This window comes from Pogona vitticeps, chromosome 5, assembly GCF_051106095.1.
Source record: "Pogona vitticeps strain Pit_001003342236 chromosome 5, PviZW2.1, whole genome shotgun sequence".
Taxonomy (NCBI): domain Eukaryota; kingdom Metazoa; phylum Chordata; class Lepidosauria; order Squamata; family Agamidae; genus Pogona; species Pogona vitticeps.
This window is the reverse complement of record NC_135787.1, coordinates 169,735,908-169,757,552: the sequence shown is the minus strand read 5'-3', so window position 1 is coordinate 169,757,552 and position 21,645 is coordinate 169,735,908. Positions and strand designations below refer to the sequence as shown.

The 21,645-nt window shown below is 38.6% G+C and overlaps 1 protein-coding gene across 2 annotated transcripts; it reads right to left on the bottom strand.

Moving 5' to 3' along the window:
* Positions 1–96: 96 nt before the first annotated feature.
* On the bottom strand, positions 97–21,523 carry PRDM4 (PR/SET domain 4). 2 transcript variants are annotated; one of them, XM_020803633.3, is made up of 11 exons: positions 21,378–21,523; positions 16,596–16,729; positions 15,426–15,602; positions 14,040–14,834; positions 12,370–12,519; positions 10,338–10,456; positions 9,051–9,136; positions 7,688–7,815; positions 6,596–6,910; positions 3,581–3,749; positions 97–1,116 (listed from the first exon to the last, which is right to left on the bottom strand). In XM_020803633.3, exons 1-11 carry the CDS (start codon positions 21,386–21,388, stop codon positions 795–797), a joined length of 2,406 nt encoding a protein of 801 aa, XP_020659292.3. In that variant the 5' UTR covers positions 21,389–21,523; the 3' UTR covers positions 97–794. The 2 variants fall into 2 exon arrangements, with proteins under 2 accessions (XP_020659292.3, XP_020659293.3); XM_020803634.3 differs by having other exon boundaries at positions 14,040–14,729.
* Between the last annotated feature and the right edge of the window lie 122 nt (positions 21,524–21,645).

Here is a 21,645-nt window from a genome sequence, read left to right as displayed (position 1 = left end):
CATAATACTTTGCTGCTTTGGGCAGAAGAGGTATATAGGAAAACAATATCCTGTTTAGTTAAAAAGATCTTAAGAGTTCTGTAATTAATGCACATGTTAAAAAGCAATATTTTAATTTTGCCCATAAGGAACCAGATTTTAAATGATATATTCATTCCATAAATACATTAGCAGCAAAATTCCCACCTCCCAGAAAAAAATGGTTGCAAATTACAGTATAGATAATACCATAGTTGTAACCACGAAGTAGCAAAACTGATTCGTGATAAAAGCCTGTATTCTGAACACAAGCATGGATACTATACTGTGCTGTTGTGGTCTTGTCATCTGGAAATAGTTGTCTGCATATGTGAGCAATTAATCCGTTGGCATATAATGAATGCTGGCTTTAGCTAGTTCCTACTGAGTTTCAAAATAATTTATAGAGGAAAATCAGATCATTGGACTTCTGTGATGATGAATGCAATTTGCATTCTCTAAGGTACCATTAATTGTAAAAGAGGACAACTGATCCTGTTCCAAAACATTGGCTGAGCAGATCTGTATCTGTGTTTCATTCTAGGAGTCATGCACGACACATCAAACAAGAGCACCAATAGCACAATTTTAACAAAGTGGGTAGTTACATTGGTTTAAGCTTTGTGGACGCCCCTCTGAAAGAAAAGGAAGACATAAGTCATTTTCCTTAAGGGTCCAAGGCCTGATCTGCGGAGCAGAGGTTTACTGTACAAATCTTATTTTGATAAACATGGTTTTCAAGACTGAATCACTTTATATTTGGGGAACTCCATTTCTTATTTATGGCAAGAATGTGTGTTGTCCGTCACGTACATGCTAGCATTAAGTCTGCAGTTTTCAGTCCTTACAGGGTTTATTAATTCTTCTTCCTCTGAAGAATCGTCCTCGTCCTCATCCTCCTCTTCCTGGGTTGAGAGACTGCAGGTTGGTCCTTTGCAGATTTTTAGGTGGCGTGTAAGATGGTATTTTGTTAAATAAGCTTTGGAACATTTTTCACAGACATAATCGCGCTTCCCTTCATGAGAATTTAAATGTTTCTTCAGGTGATTTGTCCTCAAGAAGAGCTTCTCACATTGGGGACACTTGATCTGACGTTCTCTAAGCAAAAGGACAGGGGAAAGCATATTGGTTAGAATAAAACAGCTTAACTGCATTTCAGACAACTTCCTTGATTCCTGGGAATTTCTATTTTTAATGTTCAACCTTGGCTCCCTATGTTCATTTAACATATGGAAATTCACAGTTCTGAATCTAAAGGACAACCCCACTCAGCAGTAGTGTGAGAAGCACATACTTGCAACACAAGTCAGCAGAATTCATTGACAATATGAACAAGATACCCAACTATCCATACTACAGTTTTCCAAAATGGCCTGAAAGATATCTTTTGGCATTTATTAATTTACTTACAGTAAAATGGTATTTAAAAACGAATACTGAATATTAGACAGCTATACTGGATTAAAGACATCAGCTTGCCGACAAAGGTCCGCATAGTCAAAGCTAGGGTTTTTCCAGTAGTGATGTATGGAAGTGAGAGCTGGACCATAAAGGAGGAGGCTCTTGAGAGTCTCCTGGACTGCAAAGAGAACAAACCTATCCATTTTGAAGGATATCAACCCCAAGTGCTCACTGGAAGGACAGATCCTGAAGCTGAGGTTCCAATACTTGGCCATCTCATGAAAAGAGAAGACTCCCTGGAAAAGACCCTGATGTTGGGAAAGTGTGAAGGCAAGAGAAGGGGACAACAGAGGACAAGATGGTTGGACAGCGTCACCAAAGCTACCAACATGAATTTGACTCAACTCCGGGAGGCAGTGGAAGACAGGAGGGCTTGGTGTGCTCTGGTTGATGAGGTCACAAAGAGTCGGACATGACTTAATGACTAAACAACAACAACTGGAGTAAAAGAGAATGCGCCTGAAGTCCCATTAAATAAAGTCATACTGACTTTGCTTTCAAATGGGGAAAAATCTCCATTAATACCTTCAGAATGCTATTTTTGTATCTTTCAATTATAATTTATAAAAAAATCTCAGGTCCACACACCCATGCAATCATACTATGAAATCTGGGTGTCAAGTAGAATCGAGTACAAGGCTATATTTAAAAAAAACTTTAAATATATGTCCCTTTAAAAAAGCTTTTGTTAGAATTTATTCATTCTCTAAAACATAAAAGGTAACAAACTGTCATTATACATGACAGTATATTAGAGATGGGGATGTATCGGGAAAAAAAGGGTGATTTGCTGTGATTCATCAAAGTTGATGAATCGATGAAGCACCAACTTTTAGTAACAAGCCAATGAATATTTGTCAATTCATCGTTAAAGGACATTGACAAGTAAGCTGGCTGCAGGAACAGAAACCAGGGTTTCCCTTCCTTCAGTCTGCCTGTGTCATTTACAAGCAGGATGACTAAGGGAAGGAAACCAGGGTTTCCCTTCCAGCAAGCAGGCTGTGGGAAGGGAAACTGGTTTCTTTCCCTGCAGACAGCCTGCACTAAGGGACAAATAAAAATGGATAAAAATATTCATCCATTTGTATTTGTCAGGGTCTCTGGACCTGGCAAATGCGAAGGAATGAATATTCTGTTAATCAGCAATATTTCATGAATATTGCATTTTTTAAAAAAAATCATCCCCATGTCTACCGTATATGTTATGAAACTGTTACCACGCTACTCCTCCATTCATTCAGTATGATTATTCAGTGGTCAATGCAGTATCAGTAAGAAGCACAAACTTAAGTACGCTCTCATATATCTGTTGGACTCCCACATAATTATAGTTTGTGTGCTAAATTTATAAACACAGCCTCAAAGGATCAATATTTTTAGGGACCTCTCCCTTCTCGAATACTATACCCGCATTTTGCATGGGAGATTTTAGTGGGGCCAAGGAGGGGGGCAGCTCAGAAACTATAGTCCAAGGGATCAGTATGGTTAAAGAAGCTAGTTGGCACTTTAAAAAAATACAGTGGTTATGTAGTAGAAAGGTTGCTACAATGAGGGTTTTTTAAACAGACCAATTAGTTTAACCCTCCCCTTTAAATAAAATAAAATGTGGATAGTATGGAGGACATAAGCTATATTGGCAAAATTGCCCCCTAGGGGGCACAAGGGGACTTTTTGAACATAACATTTGAAAAATACAATTGCTTTTTAATGGGTTGTGAGAGTTGGGTGGGGATGTAAAAATGCTCTGGGAGCCTAAATATGGCCCTCTCCTACTTCAAAATATGACCAAACGTTACATGTAAATTGGAAATTGGGTACCATTGCATAGTATCACTATAATAAAATGGTTATCTCACTAAGTCCAGATTACCCTTCCATAGAGACAATATACTTAATTTTTAGCCAGACAAATACATTAAGTTCCATACTTGCTTTCTGTGGCAGCCTTTATTTAATCTTGGTTTTGGTTTATAATAGGCATCCATTGCAAATGCCATTATACTTCCACATAAGCTAGATAAGTATATTCCTGTAGACCACCACATTTCTTTAGATGATCTGGATTAATTTCTGAATGAGCCTTTTCCTACATTTTACTCACTGTGTATGGGTGAGGACATGCTGCTTAAGATCTTGCCGTCGCATGAAGAGTTTGTCACAGTAATCACATTTTAGGTTTTTCTCCCCAGTATGAATAACCATGTGTGACTCTAGGTGGGCCTTTTGAGTGAAGGACTTCTCACAGAGAGCACAGCGATAATTCTTCTGACCTGGAATCAGATAGAGATAAGTTGTGTAGAACTACCAAAACACCTTCCTTTCACTTTATATATATAAATGTTAGTTTCCATAAACTAAGCCACAGCAACGCTGCATACCTCTTGGGTTGACCCCCTGGAAATAGCCCCAACAAACACCTCCACTACAGGGCATTGATGTGAAGACTAATGCTGGCACCCTGGCTATTGATGAACATTCTAGTAATGCTAGTGACCCACCTCCATATGTAGGGAATCCAAGACCCAGGGCTAATTCCACAATTTCTCAGTGCCCACTTGTCCCCGTGTAGGCTTCAAGACTAAGATCTAGATGTATTAAAGGCAACTATTCTGAAGTAGTTCAAAACAAACTGGTGCTGGGATACCTCTGAAAGAAGCAGTTGACTTTTAGTTATTTAATTTGCTAACAAGCAAGTTGGGTACTCAGATGTATCTGTTCATCACACTCGAAAATGTACAAGTTACAAGGTTCCATGCCCAACAGCTACATGGATAAATGCTCTAAAAGAAACTTGGCCTAACATCTCTGCCTTTCTTCTCTGACTGGTACATTCATTCAAAATATATGAATTGCAGCCAAAAGATAAATGTTACATTAAGAAAAAAAGAAAGAAAGAAAGGAAAGGAAGGGAAGAAGGAAAGGAAGGGAAGGGAAGGGAAGGGAAGAAAGAAAGAAAGAAAGAAAGAAAGAAAGAAAGAAAGAAAGAAAGAAAAAGAAAGAAAAAGAAAGAAAGAAAGAAAGAAAGACCTGTGAAATGGCACAAAAAGCAATCATAATGTGGGGTCAAAAGAATGTACCTGAATTTATCAGGTTTGAAAACATCCTTGACTTCCTATAAATGGGGCTGTATAAGGGATTAAACATTAGTATCATAAGAGGTAAAGCTACTGCTATGAGCAGACTTTACAGATGCAAAAGGAAGACAGTCTCTATTCTTTCCTGTATTAAGCAGGGTAGCATAACATCCCCTTTTTGTTCATAAATTTCCAACGTGAAATTTAAGTATCCCTTGTGAACACATGGCCATATGTTGCCTTAAACTGCTTACACTTCAGGAGGATTTTTCTACTGGCCATCACTTTGGCACACAAAAGATCCTTAGTTAAGTGTATTATGGTAAAGTAGCCCTGCATATATTTCCCTCTTTTATGTCTAAACCAAATTCAATGTTTCACAACTCCCAAAGTATTTCTCTGCCATCCTGCTGTTCTAAGCAGATTCATCATAGAGTGAAACTGGAAACTGGATGTATGTCCTTGTATTTTGATATGGATGAAGCTGCAACACTTAGGGACTGTAATTTCCTTCTTGTTTCTTTCAACCAGCGTTCGGGGAGAGAAAGGTGTACAAACAAGTGTAAACCTCTGGTCTATCAGGCCTTAAGGAAAATTCCCAGCGGGTTAGGTTATATTCTACATATTAGGGAGGGCAGGGTGGTACCATGACTTTTAAGAACAATATCCCTAAATTAATCATCTGCAAGGCAACAATGTTGTTCTACATACATATAGAATGTTCCAAGTTACACTTTAAATCACGTGTGGGTGCCCCAAGACTGTTTTCCTCATTTCTTTCAATTTCTGGTGTTTTCTTTCCCAATGATTAGATTCCTTACCAACACATTTCATTTAACATTCATGTATCAGTTGATGTAGGCTTCTGTTTTATCGTGGCATTAAGGACTGCTTGCTTTTCCAATTTGTCTGGAAGGGTGGGGCAACTGCCAAGGGAAAGACTGGCCACTGAACACCCCCTCCCGTCCAAACGACTCAGTTTTTGATATTTACTTCTGGCACATTTTTGAAAAAAGCATTTTCAGCTTGTTTAGACCTGGTCAGTGTTGTACAACTACCGTATTTATTTAGCCAGGTAAAAGTGCACAGAAACTGTACAAGGAGATCAAAGGATCTACGAAGAATGCACAGCTTAAGACACCTGTTTAGGAAGCGAAAGAGACTTGGCTGTATCCAGGTACAAAGCTGTGGTTCAGACATGCTCTGTGTAAAGGATTCAAGGAGAATAGTGTGAAGGAAACACAGTTCTATGCTCCTTCCATTCTGTACAGCCTATTTAAACAAGACAGTAGGGTACAACACACAGCATACCCTAATGCCTGGAGCCAGATTAAAAATCTATATAGTGGTGCCTCGCTTAACAAGGATAATCCGTTCCAGCAACATCACTGTAGAGCGAAATCCTCGTTAAGCAAAATAAAAAATCCCATTGAAACGCATTGAAAACCCGTTCAATGCATTCCAATGGGCTAAATAACTCATCATCCAGCGAAGATCCTCCATAGGGGCAGCCGTTTTCGGTGCCTGTAAAGTAAGGAATCCGTCCAAAAACACAGCGAGGAGCCATTTTACACAGTGGGCAGCCATTTTTAAGCCGCCAATCAGCTGTTTTAAAAACGTCTTCTAGCAAAGAATCGGTTCCTGAAGCAGGGAACCGATCATCGGGAAGTGAATTTTGCTTGTTAAAACATTGTTTTGCGATCGCAAAAGCGATCACAAAACAGTCATCATATAGCGGTTTCGTCGTTTAACAAGGTAATCGTTAAGCGAGGCACCACTGTACTTTAGTACTGGGAATGTGGCAAGGGGAAGGTAACATAGTAGCTGAGATTAACTCAGTGATTCCAATTAAAATCCATATGCAATTGGGTTTTAAAGCTTTAATGTTTCACTTAGTGCAAGTCATAAATTACCTAGATGACAAGTCCTCTATTTTACAAATGAACAAACAAGGTAGGTTTGTGCAACAATCAACTCATTTACTAGGTCACAAATGGAACTTTGGAAAGGTAACTTGAAACTTCCCTCTTGTCTACACTTACCTGTATGAATTTTGAGGTGTGTACGGAGATTACTGGGGTCACTGAAGGCTTTGCTACAGAAATCACACTTGTGTGGCTTCATCCCCATGTGCCCCATGAAGTGAACATGAAGCTTGGAAGGAGAGATGAAAGCTTGAGGACACATGGAACATTTCCATTTTCTTTCCTTACTGTGGCCTGGTCCATGGCTGGTGCTGTGCCCCTGACTGGAGAAGTGGCTATGGATGTGACTACTCAGATGCACCTTGAACTCAGTGTAGGAAGCACATTCTTTTCCGCAGTGACAAGTGTGCACATCAGGATGCTCAGGAACACCTTTAACACAAAACCAAATCTTCTACTTGGAACCACTACAATTCTCAAAACAAATGTTTTCTTGCTTGTAAGAAACTTCATTGAATTACAAGCTCTGCTAACACATGCATAGTGGATACTGAACAGCATCTTCAGCAGTAGAATGTAGTGGACAGAATTTACTTTACTATTGTATTGTATTACTTGTAAGTCATTCTTCACTTAATTCAGTACAATGAACTGCAAAATGCATAGCCTTTAGATTGCAGGAAAGCAATCCTTATTCCAAAGGACTGAGTAAAGTATCTTGCACCAGTAATTCCCAAACTTGGCATACCAGGTGTTCATGTTTTGCAACTCCCAGAAGATCTAACCAGCACAGGTTAGGATCAAGACTCACATGATTCATTACATGCCCATTTAATACTATTACATTATTCATCTAATAGTATTAAATGGGCATGTTGGAGGAGCACTGATTTTTATGATGCAATGAAAAACAGGAACTAAAATTGTAATATGGATGTGAACAATACCATCCAAATAATCCTGATTTTTTAAATGCACGGAAAACTCTACAAACTTACATCTGTGAAATAGGTTCACAATACAGAATGGACTGAAGCTTACTGCAAAAGCAATAATGTGCAAATTGGCCATTATATGCAGTTAAAACATCAAATTCAGAAAAAGAAAATGGAACAGGATGAATTAAATCCATTCAGTCAAAGACCTGAAAAGAAATATAGAACAAAGTACTAGAAGTTACATTAATACCAAGCTTGTCAAACTACTTACCCATCTGCTGGGCATAATCTCGACTATAGTAAAAAAGCAGCTCATGGTCTGGAGGGATATCACGGGAGGTGCAGAAGTAAACCTTTCCATCATGAGGGTAAGCAACCAAATTCTGTTCTTCCCGATTCCTGTCCCACACATAGGGGGAAATCCATTAAAACTTTATACAATCATAGTTAAATTGCAACACCAGCATATAACATATCCTAAGCAAAAGGCAATTAAAAATCAACTATAACAAATGCTACTTTTCTAGTTATCATGGACATGTTTACTTTTCTGAAATATATAATTATTTAATATATTCAGTTTCTCTCAACTTTTCTCTTTCTTCAAGGTACATTCCAAAGAGGAAAAATGGATGGGCAATGAACTGAAAGGCATCTCAAGCTTCTTCCATCCATAGACACCACCATCCTGCCTCTGTTGTGAAATTACAACTGCCCATATCTGAGCAACTGTCCTAGGTCATAAACAGTTTTTTTTAACAAGTCAGGATTAAAGGAGAAATTCTGAATCTCAACTGGCCTTTCTCTCTCGCATACAACTGCAGAGAGGCACAGGTGCATTCTTCAAACATTAATAGTAAAGTAAATTCTGTCCACTATAATCTACTGAAGATGCTGTTCAGCACCCACTATGCATGAGTTAGCAGAGCTCATAATTCAATTAAAACTGAAAAAAATTATCTCCATCAGAATCATCAAGTTTAGACAAGACAGAAATATCTTCTTCTTGAATCACCAACATGTATGGTTATACTAGTAAAGTGATGATATTAACAATAGTTGTTAAGGGATATTTAACAGTTATCAGGAAGCATCCCATGGAGATGTTTAAGGTGGCAAAGACTCTTTGTTATTTTAATATCAACACCTCTCTGGAAATCTCTACGAAAGAACAGTACAAATAATAAAACCTTAAAATAATGACCCTTGTTAAAAATAGAGAACTGTCCATAATTTAAAATCTAATTTTAAACATTCTGGTATCAAACGTCTCAAATGCTCTCTTAAATGACTTAAGCTAGTCAGGTAAGCTCCTATTATTAAAAGAGTTGATTCCAGAAAGGAGCGCTTTGTCAGGAGCTCCCCGAAGGTTATCTCAAACAGGGCCTTTCCTGAAGATTGTAAGGTATAACCGGAACACAAGAGAAGGATGTGTTTCTCCATATACCTTAGATTTAAATGATTTAGTGCTTTAAATCTCCACATCCACACTTTGAATTCTGCCCTGAAGGCACTGAATAGCCAGTGCAGTTTTGTAAGAAAAAGGTGTGGTAGAAGCATGACAATATCTTTATAAAGAATCCTCTGAAACTATACTTGGGATTCCAGCAGCTAAAGAAACAGGAAAACTTCACCTGGCTTTCCGTACAAACATCATCCAGTTACATTCATTTTCATCAGTTGTGATGATGCAGAACTCCAGGACATTGTTGTGGTACATCTGACAGGAGATAAGTAAGACAAAAGATCAATTAACATTTTCTTAGAGGAAATATCTCAGCAGCTACATGAGGTAAGAGCTGGCTTTCTTATTCATGGTGATAGGACCCCCCCCCCCTTTCTCTCTGGCAAGTCCCATGAGCACAGTAGCAATGGCCCGAACCAATCTAAAGAGCCATATAATGAGCCTCGTGGCGCAGTGGTTAAATCGCTGTACTGCAGCTAAAACTGTGCTCACGACCTGGGGTTCAAATCCCAGGTAGCCGGCTCAAGGTTGACTCAGCCTTCCATCCTTCCGAGGTCGGTAAAATGAATACCCAGCTTGCTGGGGGGGGGGGGCAATGTGTAGCCTGTATAATTAAAATTGTAAACCGCCCGGAGAGTGCTTGTAGCACTATGGGGCGGTATATAAGTCCAATAAATAAATAAATAAACAAATAAACAAAGAAAGAAAGAAAGAAAGAAAGAAAGAAAGAAAGAAAGAAAGAAAGAAAGAAAGAAAGAAAGAAAATAAAATAAAATAAAATAAAATAAAATAAAATAAAATAAAATAAAATAAAGCATGAAGATATTACACCACAAGCCCCTGTTTGTTTGTTAGAGCTGATGCCTCTCCAACTAACATTTCCAAGCTGCCACAATTCAAATCTTTGAAAGGGGCTAGAGCTCCCCAAGAGGATTTCAGTCTCTGAGGTTCCCTGAGGAAAGAAGAAGAGCTGCTGCTGTGAAAGCCATCGTGAGAAATCTTATTTTTGGTATGGAGTTCAAACAAGCCTGTGCACTTTGAAAAGAAGAACATTTTTTTCTTCCCAACAGTGGGATCAATAGATAATCATCTAACATCTACCAGGCAGCACATTTTTTTACTAATTTATATTCTGACTGAGCACTGCCATCCTGAACACTTTTCCTCACACTAACAAGTGTAGTGCTCTCAAGCAAAATCCAAAGAAACAAAACAAAAAGACAAAAACGTGGCACCTTAAAGACTAACCATTATATTTTAATGTAAGCTTTTGCAGGCATGTCCACTTCATCAGACATTAAGAGACAGAATGAAATGTATATGAAATATCAGGAAAACTATCAGTAGTGCTATCTTTTTTTTAAAAAAAATTAACGAGAGGAGGAAAAGCCAAATCCCAGCTATTGTTTTGCATAGGATTAATCATGAAAAGGAAAACATGACAAAACAAACTGACCTTCCATATGTGATTGGCTGATTTGTCTGTCCAATCAGCTACTTCCATAGAGTGACTCTGTTGTCCAAGAAGCGGTCCAAAACAAGTACGCACAGGAATGGTTTCTCGAGTCCATACACCTACCATCAGTTTAAAAACAAAAACAAATAAAATCCCACTGACTACATCTACTGAATTATAAGAACAATGACAATAGCAAATGTAGTACTTATATTAAAGTGCTCCGAGGGCTACTGCTAAGCATCACGCAAAGAAAGCTTCTACCGAATGGGCTAGTCACAGAAACTACATCACGTAACACTTGAGGGAAGAAGCTCAATTGTAGTCACTGCTTAGATTAATTTTTCCTCTAATAATCAAACCATTTACTTTTAGGTGAGTTCTGAAACTTAGGTCCTGATCTCCCATGCTCATTAAAGATTGCATGATGCAGCCTGCAAAAACAGAAAATTCTTATTTCAGAAACCGTAGAAGCAAGAGAGAACATAGCTAGGAACTGAGATGGTTTCAGGTACCTGAAACTCTCCAAGAGGTTACTGGGGACAAGAATGCACCACAACTCTCCAGCCGTCAATTTTTTTGTGCAGTTGAAAGAACCACCGTCCCTAGAACCATAAACATGTAATTCTTCCAGTCACCATACAAAAAAAAATCATCTCTGGAGAGGTTGTTAATTGCATTATTACCTTAGAGGATAATGGTTTCAAGCTGTTTTCCCTGGATCTAGTATTCAACCAAGTAACTCAATAATAACTCTTTGTTGGACAACTTACTTACCTCTACTGAGCCCGTTCCCCCACCCCATCCCCAGCAGACAAAGATACAAATGAAGAACATGTTAGGTATTTTCTAGGTAAACACTCTTAATTCAAGTAGAGAAAAAGTAAAATCCATGTCTGGTTAGTGACACACACAAACCATGGATTCTTAGAATATACCCATGAGTCTTCTGTAATATGCAGGAATTAGACAACAGTTCTACAGCAAGTAAATCACTACAAAGAGAATTATCTTAATATGAGAGTTTATGGACCACTGGCTTTAAAGGCTTTTGAGACCTTTATGAACAGAAATCTCATGGTTAACTTTTCTACATTAAAGTTTCCTCTTACCACAATCTATATCTGCATTTCATAAAGCCTTTCCTTCATAAGGCAAGAAAAAAAATTCACTGTTTTAGCTAAATAAAAGAGACTATCAGAAAAACACAATTAAGTATAATGTCACAGAACTCGGATTAACTATTTTAAAATACCAATAAAAACTGAATACACAATGATTTTTCTGTGAGTTAGTTGTATAGTTTCACAAATTATGGGTCTTTGCATTCATGGCTGAAGCATAGCTAGGGGCCACATTCAAACAAGACCCAAGACAGGCTGATAATTAAAAATACTGCCTATCTGAAACAAATACAACAAAACTCTCATTAGTGTAATACCTTTACTTAAGCCAATTGAAAGGTAACAAAATACTGTGGAAATTGCTGAGTTCCAGGAACTCTTCCTCAGGCAAATAATTAAAAAAGACAACTAAGATGACTGTCTACTTGTGAAGTTTCTTTGCAGACTTCAAGTATGCTAGAGAATAATAGTAACTACAAATTTGCTTCATTATAGTAGGAGCCAAACAAAACTGCTGCTAGAATCTTGCTCTTCCAATTATTATCACCACCTCTAAAACAGAAAAATTACTTTACTGAAGGAGTTTCTGTGGCTCTTTAATCTTATGGAAATATTTACTATTATCATTTTTCTGGCTATATTAATTGTTCTCTATATGAGCGTGCAAAGATTGGTTAAGCTACACTATTGCTTCTCCAAGTTATTAATTAATAATTAGTATTTAACCATTATTTGTTGATCAGAAAAAGATTCTCATGCAAGGTCTACCTTTTGTCCAGATCCATTTTCTTTTCAAATGATAATTGCATTATCATTTCATACACCTACCTATCACTTTGCTTGTGACCTCTACCCTTCCCTACCCAGTCTGCTTTAGTTCAAAAATACACAATTAACTAGATCCTTACCAACTTCAGCTCCCATGATAGACTGGCGGATAACAAGCTGTTTTGGGAGAGACAGCCTGGCTCGACTCTCTATTGGGGTGTCTGAAATAAAGGTCACAGGTCCATGGTCTGGGCAATCTGATGGGTAGGCCTTGTCACACAGTGTGCACCCTGCAAATGGGGGGAAAGGCAGAAACATCATCAAGGAGATGCTTCTTTGTATTACCAAAGGCAAAATTACAACGTTGCAAGTACACATAAAAGATGCAGAGCAAAAACAAAGCACGTCCAATCACAGAGTCCAAAACTGTGGGCAACCATCTTGTTCATAACAAAAAAAACAGTACTGGCATCTTAATCTCTGTCAAGAGTGGGTTGTTTGTAAAATTAATGGCTCTTGGTTGTCCGTTTAAAACTAAGCTGGTCCTAAGTATTGTGCATCAGGCATAACTCACAGCAGTATACTTTCCTAGGGAAATATCCAGCACACCATTCTTAGAGGACTGTATCTAAACACAGCAGAAACAGAGAAACATGAAACAAGTGACTGATAATTTTATCGCTACTAATCAAAATGCACCACTAATACTGGTGGACAGCATGTAGTGAATGCACAGTTGCTGACAGATAGACACATAACCTTGGTTATCTCTCAGAATGCCTTTCCTTTCAGTTTCCAAGTGAATGGCTGGATGTACTGACTGAGGAAAAGGGCAATGGAAGAACAAGCTACCTTTCCCCCATCTTTGGGCCAGCAAGTGCAACCAAGAGAACCGGCATTAAATGTGTGTCTCTTGTGAATGATGGTAAGTATAGCATGATATTTATAAGCATACAAAGCAACTGAAAAACAGGAATAAGATCATTCAACAATGATATTCAGGAAAGCAAAGAGGAAGAACTGACTTGATTTCACTTCATATCCAATATATGTAGGTATTGGGGAGTGAAAGACATAGCTGAATGAGACTCTTTGCAGATATGTCTCTAACAGAGCTTAGAAAGTTACTTTTTTAAAATAAATTTCTGCTATACTGTTTAAAAACTAATTAATTGCTGTTACTCATTAGTGTGAAAAAAACCCAAACTCAGTAAGTCACTCATGTTGCTCCATACTCTTGTTACAGAGAGTGAGAATGTCAGAGAAAATCTCACTTAGAAAATGTTCTGCCTAAATGCCTCTAAAAATGATTTTTTAAATGACCAGAAAAAGGGACTTGTTGCATCAATAAAGCAACTTCATTCTTGCTCACTGTTACTTCTAAAATACAACTTAATATCACCTTTTCTATTTGTTTTTTAATATTAAAAAGCAAAGTAACTCTTCAAAAGTAACTATGCTACTAGTAAGTCATAACTTCCAGACTGTGATCTCTATTCAGCCAGAATGGGGGCGGGGGGAAGACTTATTTTATGCTGTAAAAACAGGAAGTGCACTGGTATGAAAAAACAAAAATTACATATCAAACATCTTTAACTGTTTACTATACATCTACACGTATCAGTTCCGGCATCTTCTGGCACCTGAATAATTCCATTACCAGAATATTTCTTTCATGGTTCATACAGATTTAACCACCGCATCCACAATAAACTAAGCTTACTGCAAGAAGCAAAGGCTTTTCTTCAAAGTGGCTGCAATCCAATTTCTAGCCAGAAGCTAAGTCAAACCCACCCTGGGACACACTCACATATGGTAAACAGGGTGGCCATATTCTCCTTGTTTGAATTGGAGTCTTCCAGTTGCAGTGATGATGGCACAAATGTAAGACTGTCAGAGGAGACATCCACGTGATTTTGTCCCATGGCTACTTCCTGGCTTATGGAGGACACAGTGACTGGCTCCAGACTGAGGCCCACTTCATGTAATGAGACAGATTCCAGGGATGTGAGGTTGTGTGAGGTAGAAAGTGCAACACTCACAGAATTGCTGCTCATGGACACTGTGTGAATAGAGTCCCCAAGTGTTCTGTCAGATAACCCACTGACACGGGCGGAAATATGGTCAGGCTCCATTACAACTGGAAGTTCCAAACTGCTACTGTGAAGAGGGATGACGCCATTATGCCCTACAGCGTCTGTGGCTAAACTGCTGCCCACAGCATCCACAGTCATAGGCTCATGATTACGGCTGCCATTTGCAATCTGTGAATGATCCCCAGGTACATCACCCATTGTAAGTTCCTCGGCCATCCTATCAGTAGAGATTGGACTGGGGACCCTTGAAACGTTTTCCATGGTGATGGCTGTATCTAGAGCTACCTCATGGCTGTCACTGGGGTGCAAGTTTTGGGTACTGTGTGCATTCACTGAGCGGGAATCCATGGAAACAATGCTTGCTTCAAGACCCACTGTTCCATTGGGCTGGTAGGGATCAAGGCCTGAAGGGTTGTTGGAGACAGACAAAGATGGATTACTGTCAACGTTTATATTGTTGTGGTGGACATACTGAGGTGGAGGTCTATCAGCTAAATAAGATAAGAGTCCTAAAAAAGAGAGAAAAGAGAGTGAGAAAATGAGAGGCACAGCCGTTTGGTTTTGTACACAGCAATTTCAAACGGGACAAATTATTGCAATCAATAACTTACTGTTCTAAAAAGCCTCTTTAAAGACAGACCAAGACAATGATTGTTCCCCCACAAGCAAGCAAACCTTATGCACAATAATCCTATCCAATTTCAAGATTTCTTGACCTACAGAATAAAGAATGGAAAGTGTCTTACCAGAATTCTGGAATAAGGATTTTTTTAACAACAAATAGCTAAACAACAATACAAACAGCACTGGAAACTTCAGAGAGCCCTATTTTGTCCAGTTTTAGATTCCCCCTAAAATATATACCCTGATAACTAGTACACAAGGGCTTTCCAAACAAAACAACACTGATATCATTCCCTTTATTATTCATTAATGCATCCTTGGGCAATTTCTTGTACATCATCATGCATCTGCTTCTCAAATAGGTTCTGCTATAACCAACATGGAAGTTAGTTAGTTAGTTATTTTATACATACTTGCACTAACTATCAAGAGTTATGCCACACTACTCACCAGAAGAGTCATACTACACTACTCACCAGGTAGAATGTGTCTGAAATAGCTGCTCTCTATGTGAGGATAAGGCGGTGGAGGTAGGGTATAATTTCTTTCTGGTATGCCACACATCACCCCTCGATCCCCAATGCCCATTGGAAGCATCAGAGACAGAGCAGAGGGTAAGGAGGGCCCCAGATTAGGAATTGCAACAGGTAATCCTAAAAAAAAAAAAAAAAACACAGTGAAATGCTGATTAGTATAAAGCTAATAAAGGGAAAACATGTGGGGAATATAGTAAAACAAGCATGTAATGAGGAAAGAAAAGAGGAGGTCATCAAATTTCTTGTTTCTAATGAAAAGAAGGTCCTAGATTAAAAAGGTCCTACATGGTACTTATAATTTAAAACATGCTATAGATCAAACTTCTATACAGGTTTATTTTTCTATATTTAGGTTTATTTTTCTGCCTCCTCTATTACTCTGTCTAATACATAGCTTAAGCAAAAACTAATTCTCACACCAGATATGCGTCTCCAGCACATGTTAACAATATATGAAATGAGAAATAAAACAACGAATCAGTCCTATTTTCTAATTACGACTGAAGTCATCCCTGGACTTCTTTCTTGACATCTTACAATGTTGGAAACTCTTTGAATCCCGATTAATGTCTCCACAACTGTATCCAAACATTTTCTTAACTGATGCTTGTTGCTTTAGAGTGCAAGCCTATTGTCCCTTTGCAACTATGCACAAATCGAGACAAGGCCTTACCTCTCTGAAAACAAACATTCTAAGATAATGGAAGTGTCAATGACTAGCAGACTGCTGGAGACAGAGTCAATCTGAGCAAGGAGACTGTGAAAAACATGCATTAAGTAACGTTATAGGAAACAAGAGCACACTTTTGGGGCAGGGGAGAAATTACGTTATTAAACTGAATCTTTTTGTGGTGAAAATACTGTATTTGAACAGTACCCATTTTCCTGAAAATGTAATGAATTATACCCAGGAGTCTCAAATGCCAAACTTCGGAAGCTGGGCACTGCCCCAACATGCAAGAAAGAAACACAGCAGGAAAGGTTTCTTTTGCACCAAAGAATATAAGCCCTCCAATTTCTCTTAAATCAGAGCTCAGGTATTTAAATTCCTTGTTCCATTTTAAGAGGCATAAAAAAGATCACATGGACACAGTCCACTTGCTATATTACCTGGTGCTGGTATGGCATTGTGTGTTGGTGAAGATGTCAAGCCTATGTGGTTTCCTGTAACACTCAGAGCATTGCTCACAGAGGATGCTGTCAACTGTTCCATCCCTACGGGGCTCAGGCTTAATTCATTCATCCTAGACAAAAGGAAATGTTTTAAAGCACGGGAGATACATTTTAGCAAAGTAAATTATCAAGTCTGCCCATCATTTGAAGCAGTTTTGCCCCTAATATACATATACAGTCCTTACATGGAAAAAGGAAGGCACTTGCCTCATACTGCTTATGTAAAAAGAACACTAGATACTTCTACACCTAGGTGTCACAATCTTAAGGATCCTACAAACTATACCCTACAGGATTAGAGCAAGTAATAAAATGTTCCTTTAATCAGAAACTGATCCCAGATTTCACAGTCTGTAATTATGTGTTTTCTTTACACTTTCAGAGTATTGCTGTACGTATGGCAAGCTAAGTATAAATATTTAGTTTATGGAGGAATTGAGTATGGAATAAAAAAAAATGTAACACAACTATTCCAAAATATGTAAATTATTCATGAGTTACATACTTTTTCAATACTGTAATGTTAAAACTCGCTTACTAGGGGCCAAAACCCCATTCAACACAATTTGAGTAATGATGCACAGAGTTGCACTGCTAGCATTACAAACTTAACTTGTGATTTCTGATAAACAATGTCCTTAAGGCAGATTTATTGGCAATAATTTTGTAACTATTTACATTTTAACTGAATTATCAGCATGTCACAGATTTTAAATAGAAAAGCAACTATCCATGCAGTTATTATAAATTCAGTACAAAATGTGGTATTTTAGGCACTGTAAAACTAAGCAAAAGAGCAGTGATCGAAGACCAACTATATGTCTTATCATTCACTGTACTAACTTTAGTCAACACTTTCAAAAAGAGCCAGTCATCCCATCCTTTTTTAATATATATTAATACAGTATTTTATCCCACCTCTCTCCTTAAAAGAACCCAAGGCAGTTTACATCATTAAAAGAGAATATTAGACAATATTAAAGTTTACAACAGTGAATATACAAATACTAAAAAGGATCAAAGAAATACCATACAAAAACATAAGTGACAGCAAAATACATTCAAAACAGTAAGGTACAACAATCAATTTTAAAAAACCCACTTGACAGCTGGTCACTCAGGGAAAGCCTGCCTAAAGAGAAAGGTCTTTGCCTGCAACCAGCAACTCACCAGCTTGTTCTTTAATTTCCCCAAACACAAAGTATGGGTTTCTGGCCATGTTACTGTGATTTCCCCTTAAATTCCAACTGCTGCAAATTGAGAGGGGTTTTTTTTAGAAGTCAAACCTTAAAAATTTCCACATGATGTCTTTTATCCTATCACGTACATATAATACATGTGAAACTGAAGTATATAATTCCACATGAAGACTTAAATTTATTTTAAGAACACCATTTAGAATCTGCAACAAAGAAAGGGTCTCCACCTTTTTTCCTCCTTTCTCGTCTTCTATTATCGCAGGGGATCAGAATCAAAATATTAAGAAGCTACTAGGCATTCACTCATACAGCCAGGAATTAAAATTGTCCCCAATCAACTATGTTTCTGTTGATTAAACTACCAATCAAGGTAAAGAGCTCTAAATATCACCTAACACATGCATACAATGGCTGAAACCAATCTACTCAGCACAGCAAGTTGCAGCTAGAGCAGGTCCATTGAATCGGTGGGGATATGGCATGTCGATATCTACTTATTCAATGGGCCTACTCTAGTTGCAACCTATTTATGCTAAGAAACAAAATTTCAGTCATTTAATATTTTCCCTCTTCCCACCTTTTTGCACACTGAACTTAATTCTATTAAAAACCTCCAGCCACACAACAGCCATGTTGACTGAAGAAGAAAACATGCTGGGTAAATTATATAACAGGATCATGCACACAATACATTGCAATGAAACAGTAAAAACGTGGTATGCCTAAAACAGAGCAAATATTGTAACCACAGAAGGTAGTTTGGAAAAAAGATCTTAACAGAAGTAGTGGGAAGAGGCAAATATTTATCCTTCCTTTAAATGCTGTAAAATAACATTAAAACACATCCTGCAGCTGTTGACCAAATAAAGAACTTTGCTGTTAGCTACAAAAGTTCCCTGGCCGCATACATTCTCAGCAGGACACAACAGTTATCTGCAACTTTCTAACAAAAGTATGAAACTTATCACATCCATAAGTCACAGTTTTCACCAACTGAATATACAAACAAGACTAATTTACTACTACTAGGTTTCACTGAAAGGTATAGGTTTGGATGAAGCTTTCATCCAAGGTTAATACCTAATAAGACTCACTACTTAATATCTGACACTGGATGAGAAGCAGGCAAACTTCTTTCATACTAGAAGAGGGAATTCACAGTATAATAGTGAGTAAACCACTTTAACTCGATGGCATATTGTACCATATAATGTTTTCAAATACACGTCAGGATCAAAGAGCTAATTTAGAAATGCCATGAAAATGAGGAAAAGAGAAAAGATCCCTATCTACAGGCACAAGTATCAATATTACCAAAGTTGGGTCCATCGATGATGAGGTAAGATGTATGCATATTTAGCTGTCATGCTAGGATAAAGAAACTCCTACAGTGATAAAGGTAAAGGTTTCCCTTGACATTTAGTCCAGTCGTGTCCAACTCTAGGGTGTAGTGCTCATCCCTGTCTCCAAGCCATAGAGCCAGTGTTTGTCCAAAGACAGTTTCCGTGGTCATGTGGCCAGTGTGACTTAGACCCGGAACGCTGTTTACCTTCCCACCGAAGTGGTCCCTATTTATCTACTTGCATTTACATGCTTTCGAACTGCTAGGATGGCAGGAGCTGGGACAAGCGACAGGAGCTCACTCAGTCGCATGGATTCAATCTTACGACTTCTGGTCTTCTGACCTTGCAACACAGAGGCTTCTGCAGTTTAACCTGCAGCTCCACCATGTCCCCCTTATAGTGGCATATCATGACTTATTTTTGACCCTATAAAAATTACAGTATGTTGCAGGACAAGGGTTAGACTCAATGAGCCATATGGTCCCTTCCAGCTCTGCAGTTCTAAGATCATTAATATTTCAGCCGTGTTCCACCTACAGTCTATCTGAATGAAAGTTTTTTTTAATGATTTCTTATTTGACTTTAAATTCCATCTCCTCCTTCTGGACCACATCACAATTCTGCGCATATGGATACACAGAGGTGTGTGGAATGAGTGGATAACTACTATTATAGAAAGGACATATGCCTAGAAAAACTTTTGACATATTGACCTATATGAGTGATTCTGCACAACATTCTTGACAAAGGGGCAACACTCATGTGTGACATCTCACAGTCAAAACATTATCATCCTTAAAACGTTAACCAACCAGGCATCTTCAGCATAATGCACAAATATGTGGAACAGGCTTACTTGCAAATAAGATATGAAGCTGGCAAAGGGAATTATGAATTTTCTAAGTACAGCGCCTTGACACTGCATCCCCATTATGGACCATTACTGAGAAAAAACTGTATCCCTTGATACGGACTAGAAAGTGTTAAAACCAAACTGTAGAAATGGGCCAATAGGAAGAACAAGATCATAGTACAGTACTGTACTGTGAATTTTCTTCTTCTAAATATACATTATTTTGCCCATTTTCTTATCATTATCAATTTACATACCATTTTCAGCAAAACACCTTCCACTCTACTTTGCATGACATTCCAATAAAATCTGAGCATTTTTCTTGTTTACTCAAAATCTACAAGTATTACATACATGTTGGCTTATAACTGAATGCAATAAATCAGCTCACGCAGTACTATAAAGTCTATAATACACTACTCCCTTCAGCAACAGTGGGGTTAGGGGTGGCAGACCACCCATGTAGTTCAAAATCCTTGTATAACTCTTATGCCCCAAAAATGCAACCACAAAGCATAAACCATTGATTAGCACATGCACACAAAGACCTCCCTCAACCCACTTCCGCCTCCCAGCATGCTGTAGTACCCTCCCCAGCCACCATACGGAGAGGAGTGGGTTGCCCAAGCCACCACCATCAGACTGGGGGCTGCCACATGGTCAAAATCAAGGTCTTGGTAAGTCTGAGACCCATCTTTCTCAGGCCATTTCCTGGAGACTAATAGATGCAAAGCAATTAAACAAGTATGTACTATTTGTTGACTGACTGATTGATGGGGGGGGGGACTATACAACCTATGCAATTCAAGGGAGAAGTGTGTGACATCCCTTTCAATCAAGAATTAGTTTCATCTTCCCAAAACCTAAATTACCTACAAAGTAACATCTGTGACCGGCAGATAAAATGATATGTATCTTTTCATTCCCAGGCATAGACCAGCTTTGGTGAACTTTGGAATCATCACATACTCCACAAGACATGATTATTCACTAAGACCACTCTGGACCTGCTGCAAGAGCCATTCCTCTACCTTAGAGCATCCCATACCTCAAGGTCAACTCAGGCAGTACTGGGGACAGATTCCTGAGCTAAGACAAACCCTGCCCTAATTAACTAGCATAGGAGTTCACTGGATTTTTTAATATACATACAAATGTGCAAGGGTGCCCACATACACCCTTCACCCCTGGTGAGATTATCTATGTTTGAATAGAATCATGTGAATAAATAGTACTGAATAAATAAAATATGTGAATAAATAGTATTTTTTTGGTTCAGGGTACCAAAAAAAAAAACAACCCTTCACGTTTAGAGTCCTCCCACCTGGGATGCATCTGCCCGGCAAGGCCGGGACGATGAAGGGCCCGGCGGAGGCAGCACCAGTTTTCTTCTCCTTCTTCTTCTTCTCCTCCTCCTCCTCATCTGGTCTCTCCGCTCCAACCTCCGCCCTCGCGCCGCCTGGAGCCGCTGCTTTCCGCCCCCCAGCAAGCGAGCATTGGTCGGCAGAGGCCTCGGCTCAGCTCCGCCCAGGCCCCAGAGGTCCCGCCGGCCGCCACAGCCACCTCGGAGGCCTCCTGAGAGCCACCGGGAC